The sequence below is a fragment of the Anabrus simplex genome, chromosome 14 (assembly GCF_040414725.1).
Source record: "Anabrus simplex isolate iqAnaSimp1 chromosome 14, ASM4041472v1, whole genome shotgun sequence".
In the NCBI taxonomy this organism is placed as follows: Eukaryota; Metazoa; Arthropoda; class Insecta; order Orthoptera; family Tettigoniidae; genus Anabrus; species Anabrus simplex.
In genome coordinates, this window is record NC_090278.1 from 98,663,911 (window position 1) to 98,676,781 (window position 12,871).

Below are 12,871 nucleotides of genomic sequence, written 5' to 3' on the forward strand. Positions count from 1 at the left end.
AAACCACATGGGCCTGCAGATTACAAGGTGTCGCGTGGTCAGCACAACGAATGCGCTCGGCCATTATTTTTGGATTTCTGGACTGGGGTAGAAGTCTCTGAGCTGGCCAGACCAGATACCTTGGTTTCATGAAGATGGAAACGACGCAAGTCAAGCTGATGCTGATAGGCAGCCTCCTCCAGAAATATTGCTTAGTGAATTATCTTTCCTAACTGACCTCAGATTTCTAACAAGGAACTTCAGTAGTGCTTAAATCCATTAAAATATACGGCTTCTGTTAGCTTGTCATATTAAAACACAATAGAAATGTGAAATTCTACCAGTATTACATTCCATTAAACATGGGTAAATTTGAAAAATAATGATTCAAATACATTTCTGCTGCATTTAAAATACAGTCTGCTTCAAGTGCTAAAAAAAAAAAAAAAAAAAAAAAAAAGGGGGAAATGTTGAACTTACAACTTCTGAAGACATTTTGAACAAAATATGTCGTATGAAGCTCTGTCCTATTCTCAATAATTTAAACATTTCAAAATTTGTGTACAAAGCAAATGTTGAGTTTCAGTTAAATAAAGAATTACTTCTATTTGATTTTACTTTATTTTATTTTACTGTTCCAACAACGGGAACTCAAGAAAAATACGTTTTTCTAACAACTTTCATTTATTTATGTAACTCTTGAAAATAGGACATAGGTCCATGAGAAAATATCTTCAACAATCAGCTCTCAAGTGACTGAGCACCCAAGGGTCAGCCTGTTTGCATGTAAACGTAGTGAAAACTACAACTACACTACAGCATCAACAACAAAATTACTACAGAAATAATGAAGTCTTGTTTCTACCTGCAACTTATGGAACAGAACCATACAACTGGTTAAATCTCAGTACACAGAACTGGTAATGAAAGTGGTAGATGTTAGTAAGTCAATTTAAAAGGTCTTCTACAATAAGTTGTGAACGCAGATCGAACAAACTCCTACCGTGGTTTACTCTGGTCTGCTCCACGACTCAAGGTCTCCCTTACACGTGTATTTGGCAATTACATCACTCACGAATGGACTAGAAACTTAGTTTACGTCATGTATGCTCCAACAAAAAAACATGCAATATCTCACTCTGGTCCTTTGGTTATAGCACCTCTGCTTATTGTTAGGAGCTTTGGAAACAGTCTTGGCAAAGAGAAGCCACAGCTATGGGGTCTTTGGTAATTTTATCTTCTTTGTTAAAAGGGAAGCTTTTTTTTTTTTTTTTTTTTTTTTTTTTTTTTTTTTTTTTTTTTTCCCGGTGTTGACATAAATAATACAACTTACCAGCTTGTCAGTCTGTTGAAACATGAAATGCAACACTTAGAACATAACAACACACCTGTAAGAAATGGACGATTACAGAACAAAATGGATGACCCCATGGCTTTGTCTCTGTGGGACAGAAAGCTGAACCAGGAATGCTACTGTGCATACTGCGCAACTAACAGATCGCGAGACCACAGTGCCAGGCTGTACTGTCAAGTCATTCGTATTTAAAGCTATCTTGTTTTACTGACGTTCAACTAATTGATCTTGTGTGTGGTATATAAAATATATATAAATGTCTCTTTTGGACCCCACCTTTCGTTTATAATAAGTATTCTTGTTAAAATATTTTATGTTGACTTAATAAAATTCCTTATAAAATACAAATCAGAAATCACATACAGTGGTTTTATTAAATTTATAAATATATCAAATTCTCTATCCATATATAATAATATACATATCACGATTTCATTTTAGCTTCTTTTAAAATTTGTATGAAATTGAGATCTCATGCAAGAAAAATAAAATATACAATGAGCAGCCAATGTTCACCCGTCTCTTGACCACGAGAGAGCTGAAGTGATTTTGTCTGTACAAGCACACACCTACAAACACTGCCAGAGGAGGCCTGTTCAAGGCATGTCTCTACTCTACTCGTTCACACAATCAGATCGTCCTCCTACGAGATGTGCACGGCAATCAAAGCGTGGGTAAGCTGAACGGAACGCAATGATAGCAACTATGATATGTTTAAGTTGTTTTATTCCTGCCAGCCACTGGAATTTGTTACACCACATTTAATATTTTTTCCATTTTTCTGAGAAGTATTTAGTCTATGAAGACCTCCTTTTGCTCGAAAGACAAACACTTGAGAGAAAGTCAACCAAATGGGTCCAATAATTAGAGTGCAGGCAACAGTAAGCAGACATACCGCAGATCGGGCGAACTTTCATAGCTTGCTTTGGCGAGAACTAGACAGCACTTGCTGCTAATTCACAACAGGCTCCTTTCAAATAATAATAATAATAATAATAATAATAATAATAATAATAATAATAATAATAATAATGACTTCTCCTTCTCCTCATGCCATCCTCCCACAGAAGGTTGACGACCACTGTCTCAGAGTTGCCGTATCATTTATGTCGAACCAATGAGAGAGGTTCTGTGTTCACGTCCTTCTTTCCCTTTTGTATGTATCAGGCTGTAATAGGCTGCTATCCTGTGCTATGCGAGGGTCAAGCTTCTGCACGATTTCCTAGCACAGCTGAGCACCTCCTCAGTGGCGACACTGTCTCGAGCATTCTGCGATACATACTTATTTCGATCACTGCCCATCCTTGGACATCGTATAGTGCACTGGAAATGCAGAAGACACGCCAACAAGTATTCTCCAATCGAAGATGATTGTTGAACATGAGATGTTCTAACTTCATATCATATATTCGCTCTAAATTTGGAAGAGCTCAGCTTACCCTGTCAATCAATCACTACTGATCTGCATTTAGGGCAGTCGCCCAGGTGGCAGATTCCCTATCTGTTGTTTTCCTAGCCTTTTCTTAAATGATTGCAAACAAATTGGAAATTTATTGAACATCTCCCTTGGTAAGTAATTCCAATCCCCAAGTCCCCTTCCTATAAATGAATGTTTGTCCCAATTTGTCCTCCTGAACTCCAGCTTTATCTTCATATTGTGATCTTTGCTATTTTCAAAGTCTCCGAAAACCGTAAAAGTAGTTAGTGGGACGTAAAGCAAATAGCATTATTATTATTATCATCATCATCATCATCATCATCATCCTATTTTAAAAGATCACCAGTGAGGCCCCCTTTGATTATGCTACACGCATCTCTTTCTTGTCTGACACCCAGGAAGTGTTTCATTTTCCATTATTTCATGGCTCTTCTCTGTCTTAGCTTTGGTTCATCTCTTTCTATTCTAGCTTGTCCATCATTAGAGGGAGGTGTGAAGTAGGAGGGACACTGCAGTGAACTGCTCCATTACATTACGTTATCTGACAGAGTAAACCCTAATACAGTTACAAGATGGCGAAAACCCTTAACAAGAAGAACTAAACTAAGTGTGTATATAGATAGATATTATGATGTAAATAAACTCTTAGGTGTATATGGATATATTCATGGTAAATAGAACTACTAATCCTCCTCCTCCGTCTCCCTTCGCTTTCATCGTCCTTTCTCCTTCGTGCTGCTCTAGGCTTTGGCATGTCTGGCGGCGGCCTCATCACCTGACAGTCTATCTGAAGAGTATTTTTTGTACATTATTCGTTTGGATGGCTTTGAGTTTGAACTTCACTTGTTACATGATGAGGTTCTTCAGTAATATCTTCATTCACCGTGAGAATGTATGAACAGGTCGCGTGACCACGTGTTTGGATACAAGTCTGTAGGCTGAGTATTGTACGTTCCTTCATTTTAGTCCCCAAAACGTGTGCACGCCTTCTTCCACTTGCACTGGGTACACCACATGTCGCGATGCTCCATGCCGTACACCTTGCGGCACTTCTTGGTATCTCCTCTCAGTTTGCGTGTCGGACTGCCCAGCAGTTTGTTGGGTGCTGACAGGGACAGGGCCGACCCTTGGCTGGACAGGCTCCTCGGACTCAACTTGAGGTGTTTCTGCGGACAAACAATACAGGGAGTCCAAATAACTAGGGAAAGCTTTTCTGAAACAATTAACTTAGTTTTGCAGGTCCAAAATGATGATCAGTGTTCCCCCCCACAATTCAAAACGTATCTATACATCCACACGAGGGCAAGACAATAAGTATCTGCAATCAATTTTTATAATTTATTACAAAAAGAGTACACAATTTTCAATGCTTTTCAATGCACATGGTCCACCGTTTCAGAAACTTTCTGATACACTCTGAAAAGAAAGGTGTTCAGCCACGTATGCACCGCTTCCTTCACCTGTTGATCAGGGCTGAATCGACGGCCTCTTAGGGCATTTTTAAGTGGACCAAACAGATGGTAATCTGACAGGGCAAAATCGGGACTGTGCGCAGAATGTTCCAACATCTCGAAACACAGCCTTTGAAGAGTTTCAGCGGAGTGGGTGGTGGTATGTGGACACGCATTGTCATGCAACAAAAGAACTCCTTCCGACAATCGACTTCTGCGTTTGTTGCGAATTGCAGGTTACAGCTTCTTTACCAGCATATCACTGTTTACTGTTTCCCCCTTTTCCCGGGCCTTGAGAGCGCGAAAACAGTGTGAGCATCAGTTTTCCTGCAGAAGGTTAACTCTTGAATTTATTTTTGACTGGGGATCTGAGATGCTTCCACTCCATGATCTGACGTTTGCTCTCTGGTTCCAAGTGGTGAACCCATGTTTCATCTCCACTGATGATCCGTTTCAGAAACGTTTCTCCTTCGTTAGAATGACGGTCCAGTAGGTGCTGACAGATGCTCACACAGTTCCACTTCTGGTCTTCAACGAGTTATTTTGGAACCAATCTAAAGCTGACTTTGTGAAAGTTAAGCCTGTCATGCACGATTTCATATGCAGAGCCATGGCTAACGTGCATATGGTGTGCCACGTCATCAACAGTCACTCGTCATATCACGCACTTGTTCAATACTACCATCAGTTACAGCTGCGGATGGACGCCCGTGTCTTTCTCAACCTTCAGGCTCGTGCGACCCTTTTGAACTGTTCAATCGACTGGTAAAACATTGTCCCCGTATTGTGCTGCGAGTCTTCTATGAATTTCCGCTCCTGGTACACCCTCAGACCACAAAAAGAGGATCATGGAACACTGTTCTTCCTCGGTGCAAACAAAAAGTGGCGCAGCCATCTTTACGTCCCAACAGCGCAAGCTGTACTGAAACCTACCACAGACGTAGGCAATGGTACCATCTAGCCAACGTAAAGACAATTAGAGCAAAATTGCAGATACTTATTGACTTGCCTATGAAGAATAAAGTAAGCCATCACATTCAAGTGAGAAAGAGAATATTGGGACCCTGTGGAAAAGTAAGAGCCACGTATCAACTTGATAGGACCAAGAGGAATGAAACATTTCAGAACCCTGTTTCTACTTTCAAACTTGAAAATTAGTTTTCCAGGCCTCTTCTACCATATGAGAAGTGAAGCGTGCTTGATATACAAGGATTAAACTACATAATAAGGATTTCTATGGTTAGATGAAGAAGTGAATTCTTTCATATTTTTGCCATCATAATAAATTATGAGTATTAACAACTTGAATATTTAACTAACACGTTGACTTGGAGCAGGATACGGGAAGAAGCACGAGAGATGTGGAAGAGCGAGCAAGCGACTGCAGAGTTTGGGTCACGTAACTGTCAACTTGCGTTCAGGAGGTAGTGTGTTTGAAGCCACTGTCGGGAGCCCTAACGATGGTGTATCTGTGGTTTCTCATTTTCACAGCAGGCAGCTTAATTAAGGCCTCGTCACTCCCTCCCGCTCCTACCCCTTTCCTGTCCCATCATCTGTGTCTGTACTTGTCAGTAGCACAGTCCGTTCAATATATTTCATCCAATGCAAAAGTTAGACCATTTGAGGTTTTTTTATGCAAAATAATTAGGCTAATTTTAGTTTCATAAGTTAACAATGTTTAGAAGCACCATGGTAATGTTATAAGAAGTTGAACGAAGTCATTCTTATTTAAAGTTTACTCCATTCTAAATGAGGCAACTCCAAATTGATGTGCCATAACTTCACTGTTTACTCCTGGTACACAACAACATTATGAATCAAATTAATTGAAAAAGCCATGATACGAGGAAGATTTACTGGAGATGTAAAGCAAAATAAAATATGTAATGCCAGGCGTGTTGCAAATATTGATGTTGACAGAGAAGGGAGGACTTTACACACAACCAACTATACACATACACGTTGCATTGAAAGAGAACAAACAGAAAAAAAGGGCAGTTCAGAGAATCAAAGAAATAGTGGAGTTAACACCTTAACGAGCCGCCAGGTGCAGTACTTAGAGAAGGATTGCAGAACATTACAGATCAACAAGTGTTGCTCTTGTGTGGAAAGAAAGATACGTTATTGCTAAGAAATTTTAAACGTGCCCAAAACAAAAACCAGCTCCAAATGCTTAGAAGAGTACAAGAAGGTGAAATTCAACCACGTACACTCTGACACTGAATGGCGAGCAGATTCTGCAATATGGATATGGTATAAATGATGCAAACAGAATATACATTTTTTACACAGAAACTGCACCGTACCATCTGTGTGCAAATACAATTATTTATGATGATGGAACATTCAAAACAGTGCATGATGTACTCTCTGCTTTATTCTTTTCCTTCAGTAAATGCATTTTGCTGTAGAAGAGATGGACTGGCATACACAGCATGAAGGCTGCAACAACCACAGTATGCTTCACTAGACTTTGAAATTTCTGCAATGCAACTAATAACCTTGAAACTCCAGGGTAAAATGATGTCTCTTTCACTTTGGCACATTTAAATCTGTATCAGATGGAGGTACCTGAAAGACTGTGGCTAATTCAGACATCCCAAACTGTTGTCCCGCTGCACCAGAAGACATCCATGAAGATGTCTAAGACCTTGTAAACATATATGAAAAAGACATGTCAGAGAACGGCCTGCTAGCACTCTCCTCCTACCACCAGGTACTTACTGAACAAAATATGCTGTCGAAGGCTGGCATTCAAAATTACAGAAGTTACTTATTATGCACCACGTGTCCAATTGGAAATTCTTTGAATGTATTACACAACGTGATGAAAAGAGACAATGAAACTGTAATGGAACAGCTGCAGGGAGGGCACCAGAACATTAAGTATCCTGTTGAGAGAAGATACATTCTAAACCAGTTACAAATAAAGTTGGCTTGCATTAAATTATCAGTGGATGAAAACAATTATTGTTCAAAATGTTCTCCAACACACTAAATATGGCAAAAGAAAAAAAAACTTGTCTTCAGTCTAAACCTCTGGAACGCATGCGTATTAGTGTCGGCACACTTGAAAAAGGGCTTAATCATATTGTTTGTTTGTGTCAAGTTGACGAGTTCTGGAGGGGATACACAAACCTACAGTAATACCATGATGAATTATACTGCCTAATGTCGGAACCCACCACTCCTTAAACTATCTTTTCATATCCTATTACCACAAAATATGCCAGGAATTTTCCAAAAATATCTTCCTAAAATAATTCACTGTTCTCAAAATATTCTAAAATATCCCTTGTGTCTCAGAAATATTCAAATGTCGGGAATAAATAACATTCCTACTATATTACAACCCTGCGCCAAGGCCTGTTTGTAAATACACAAAGTGAGAATGTCTTCTACTTACTGGCGAAGTAGCTGCAGATCCCCAACCCAGACTGCGATTTGGGATGTTAATGGGGCCAGCACGTGACTGGGACTGCTTGAACTGCTTCTGGTACTCTGGGTCTGTGGACAAACAGAATTCTAAAGTAACAGAGGACCACTTGCTGGGCGTGCGAACAATGTGTACATCAAGACGAGAAGACTCACCCTCGTGTGGAGGTCGGGCCATGTCCTGGTGCGAGAGAGTGGGAGGAGAAGATGTTTGTGGACCCAGGGACACTTCTGTGTAGTAGAACTCTTCTTCACGGTCCTCCAGATCTCCATCGCGGGGGCTGCAAACACGTTACATACAAATTAACGTAGCGAGAATTAGAGCGGGTAAGTCACGGTACAGTCATCAAGAGGGACAGAGTTCTTACCCGAGGTGAGCCTTCCTCACGTGACTCTCGATGGTGGAGCAGGTGGTAGTGACCACCTGACAGCCGGGCCATGTGCACTGGAAGACCACGCGCCCTGCCTGCAAGAACCAAACATAGTTTTGTTATGTTTGTTATATCTTACCATGAAAGTTTACAATTGTTAATTAGTATGTTGACAGTGCAAGTGAAATTTGCTCAGTGTAGCTGTATCTTGTGTTTTGTGAATGAATGAATAAATAAATAATACTATGTGAGAATGCCCAGCCAATGGGCATCAATCCAGAGAGTTTTATAAGGGTTGTTCAATTGGAACACAATACTGTCAGTGGTGTAAACAGCTGAAAGAGGGAAAAGTTGAAGTGCCGTACAAAGTGTGTTGGACACCTCCCCTTGAGACACCACCAATGAAGTGGTTCCTCACACTGTGGAAGACCTCGTTCTGCAGGATACAGAGAAACTTTACGGCAAGTGCCTGAATGGTGAGGGTGACAATGATCAGTGTTATGCACAACTGAACAACCCTTGTATATCAGCTGTCACCATGAGGCTAGGAAGTCACACAAAGGTCATTCTGATGTATAATCTGCTAGAAGGTGTTGCGGGACATCAGAATAAATAGGAGAATTTTATCGTGGGTGTGCTGTGGAGCCTTACTGACTAAAATAAGGGTTTTAATGTCCTTTCAAGCCCCAATGAAATGAATGAATGTTCAATGTACAAATACCTGAGAATGAGCATCTGAATATTATATTCTGTTTTGTTATCTTCTTAGTGACACAAGATACTGATCTCCTAGAAGAGATTCCTCTATAAATCAAGTTTCCTTGCTCCAATTTTGAATTTTCTTTTACATCCACGCTCTGTTTGTACTGTCCAAGATAAATGCATTTAAGCTTCCCTCAATTCTGATGACAGGTCTTTTTATATGCTCTTTACAAGTGAATGCTAGTGGTTGTGGGAGTTTGTGTTATATAGATAGGAGGGAGTTCTTGCTAGACCCATACGATTGTAAAGTGCCATTAGGATACTGATATGACGCTCAAGTCGCTTGACACATTGCTACCTTCACTATCTCAAAAGTCTAAGAAGGGCTATGCTTGATCCTCTAAAAGGAATTTCTTTGAATGTACCTAGTCTACACAAACTGCTAGCCAAGTTCGTGCTGCATTAACCTCGCATCTGTATCTGCAGAATGTTAGTCTATCGAGCAACCAGACACTTCTTGGGCTAATTAGAAGAGAGATGAACGATGTTATGAAAACACCGGGCACTTCCTGAAAAGATACTCGACAAATGCCGAGGCCTACTTAAGCGACACCGGAAATGAGGAAGAGCACATGTCTCGTCAGATAGCTCACAGCTCATGGTTCAATAATAATAATAATAATAATAATAATAATAATAATAATAATAATAATAATAATAATAATAATAATAATAATTTCTTCTTCTGGCGGTTTTCGGAGAGGCCGAGAGGCGGAATTTTGTCCCGCAGGAGTTCTTTAACGTGCCAGTAAATCTACCGACACGAGGCTGACGTTTCTCAGCACCTTCAAATACCACGGGACTGAGCCAGGATCGAACCTGCCAAGTTAGGGTCAGAAGGCCGTCTGAGCCACTCAGTCCGGCGAGATCTCAACTGGTGGTCAGTGTGTGACGCATGGCCGTGAAGATTAAGTTCCCATTTTCGAGCAAAAGGTGGGCATTTTAAGTAGTGCTGCACTGAATGGTTAGGGTGATGGCCTCGGCCGGAACTCGCCTTCATGCTCTTCCCTCAGACTAGAAACCGCAACATATGAAGAGCAGGTATCGGAATGTAAACAGAAATGAGAACGTTCCAAAAGAAAATGATAACATGCTCGCTGCACCATGCGTCGCAAGATTCGAAACTTGGTCTAAAAGTTGCATGGACGTCCCTCGTCTGACCCCAGGTCCGTGCCTGGTAGGAACAATATTTATAGCGAAGTATCTTGTAGATGATTTTTTATTAAAAGATTCGGGCTTGCAGTCAGCGACGTGGAACTAAGATATCTGGTCTATTTCGTGGCCACCGGACAAATTAAGACCACAGAACTTGTGACCCTGTTCTTGCGTCTTATGTTGCGAATTCCTGTTTTACCTTCTTGTCCGAATCGGCCGGAAAAGATCGAAAGATTATAGTTTTAAAAAAACATCTGGATGTAGTGTGGATCAAGCGGAGCCACGTGTCGGAGGGTGAGTTGTGCCCGGGTGAACGCCCTCCGACGACGAGTGATGAAGTGCAAAAACTGTGCGCGCTGGATGGAGATGATGCACTGCACTGGTTTGAACGTGCTAAGGTCATTGACTTGCAAGTGGCCTTGAAGTTCATCACAACAGGCGAACGCAAGGTCCAAGTTCCCCATCATCCACCAAGAACAATGACCCTTCGAGCCAACGGTTTGTTTACATCGCACGTAGTCACCTAGCGGAGTGCACAGCGGTTCGCAACTTGGGTGCGCGGAGACAGAAACATCACGCGGCATTAAACTTTTCACAGTCCGCATATATTGCATGTTATCTTTCTGCATGTATACATCCTGAAGCACATGTCTAATCCTTAGAGACTGTTTTCTAAGAAAATGGAGTTAAATGTCCCTTTGGCAAAAACAAATTATCATAAAACTTATTACGGTATTAGTCATGACTGTCCATCAACGGCTGCTACGTAATATCGCGTTGCACATATTATATCGCTAATATTTCGGAATACTGCCAGCCATAAGACAGATAAACTAATAACTGTATAGTATTTTGTAGGCATCTAGACTGCCTGCGTGCCAATTTCGACGTTGCGTTTTCATCTACCACACAGTAGAGAAACGGGCCCAGTTTTAATTGATTATGTCGTGTAAAGAAATGTCGCCATTGTGCGCCGCGTTTGAACCCTTTACCAGGATTGCTTGATTCAAGAAGTGGCAAAAATCCAAAGAAAAGCTGCTCGATTTGTTCTGGGTGATTGCCGACAAAAGAGTACCGTTACAAAAATGTTGCAAAGTTTGGGCTGGGAAGACTTGAGAGAAAGGAGGCGAGCTGCTCGACTAAGCGGTATGTTCCGAGCTGTCTGTGGAGAGATGGCGTGGGAGGACATCAGTAGTCGAATAAATTTGAGCGGTGTCTTTAAAAGTAGGAAAGATCACATTATGAAGATAAAGTTGGAATTCATGAGGACAAATTCGTTTATAGGAATGGGAGTTACAGACTGGAGTAACTTACCAAGGGAGATGGTTTCATTGAAATCATTTAAGAAAACAACAGTGAATCTGTCACGTGGATGACTGCCCTGAATGCAGATCGGTGGTAACTGATTGATTGATTGATTGATTGATTGATTGATTGATTGATTGATTGATTGATTGCCACTCACCACTAATCCAAGCAGTGACACATGGTGACGTACTAGTTACTGTACTATTGGGAGCCAATGATTTATTGAAAGGTATGTGACTATAAGTATGGCTAAATCGTAATACATATTTTACACAGCAACGTGGAAGACTGAAGATGAGCACTCCTTGTGTACTCAGGTAAATAAAATGAAGAAGGAAGGAGATCGCGGAACAAATTCGCTATTCGGAATATAAGATGGTGGTGGTGATTATTATTTTAAAACGGCGAAGTAACAGTGCCAGAAAGGTTGTTTAATTATGAATACGTTTGATCAAATCAATCGATGATCTGCATTTAGGGCTGTTGCTCAGATAGCAGATTCACTATCAACTGTTCACACAGTCCTTAATTAAATGATTTCAAAGAATTGAAAATTTAACATTTCCCTTTATAAATTATTCCAATCCTTATCCCTCTTCCTATAAACTAATATTTAATGCAATTTGTTCCCTTGAATTCCAACTCTATCTTCAAATGATCAGTGTTCCTACTTTTAAAGACACCACTCAAGCTTATTCGTCTAGTGATGTCATTTTACGCCATCTCTCCACTGACAGCTCGGAACATACCACTTAGTCGAGCAGCTCGTCTCCTTTCTCCCAAGTCTCCCCAGCCGAAACTGACGCTACCCAGAACAAATCGAGCTGCTTTTCTTTGGATTTTTTCCACTTCTGGAATGAAGTAATGCTGGTGAGGGGCCCATACGTTGTACCTAAAGAATTAATGGCCTAGGTGAGTTCAAATATCCGACTTGTCAACCCCTGGACTCGTAAGAGCGATCAGTAGAGACGTTCTGCACAAAGGCGAGCAGGGGAGGAAATCTAGGTGCGCTCAACAAGTTGAAGATCAGACCAGCAGGCGTAATAACAGTAATGGTGCAGATGCCGAAGTCTCCACGTGCTCCGCCGGCGAGCCAGGGTTGGCCAAAACAGCATGTAAACAAGAGGGGTCACTGACCCGCCAGCTCTTCCTTTGTTTCGAGACGAGTGATCGATAAGCGAGCCCTGCAGTTCCCTGACTGCCCGTACCTGCAGATCGCCCACAGGAAGCATTCATACCTCGCTGATCGGTCGCGACGATAATCCAGTTCACAGTTATCTTGCACGTTAAATCTCTCATCCTTACCTTAAACACGTCATTTTCCAGAGATATGAGTCCTCAGGGCTTCATTACATTGACAGCTCTGGACCTAGATAAGCCCAGCTGGCGAAGGAGAGAGTCGAACCCGGTAGTACATACGAGTGTGCGAAGGCAAGGCCAACGAAATGTGAAGGTCACGAACTCGGGCGCACACTCCGGTTACTTTCTCAACCTTCTTTACTTCACGACGTTTGTCTGTTTATTTATGTCGGCAGGTTCGATCCTGGCTCAGCCCGGTGGTATTGAAAGGTGCTCAAATACGTCAGCACCTCGGCCGTGAAAGTGGTTAATTGAACGA

General features: G+C 41.3%; 1 protein-coding gene across 2 annotated transcripts in view; it reads right to left on the bottom strand.

Annotated features, from left to right (window-relative positions):
• Positions 1–975: 975 nt before the first annotated feature.
• Positions 976–12,871, bottom strand: part of LOC136885717 (zinc finger protein 395) — a 92,850-nt gene continuing 80,954 nt past the window's right edge. For both annotated transcript variants that reach the window (XM_067158441.2, XM_067158440.2), the window contains 4 exons: positions 8,026–8,123; positions 7,814–7,938; positions 7,629–7,729; positions 976–3,937 (listed from right to left, as the gene is read on the bottom strand). In XM_067158441.2, the coding sequence (XP_067014542.1) occupies positions 3,734–3,937; positions 7,629–7,729; positions 7,814–7,938; positions 8,026–8,123 (528 nt within the window). In that variant the 3' untranslated portion in view covers positions 976–3,733. The remainder of the gene's footprint in view (positions 3,938–7,628; positions 7,730–7,813; positions 7,939–8,025; positions 8,124–12,871) is intronic.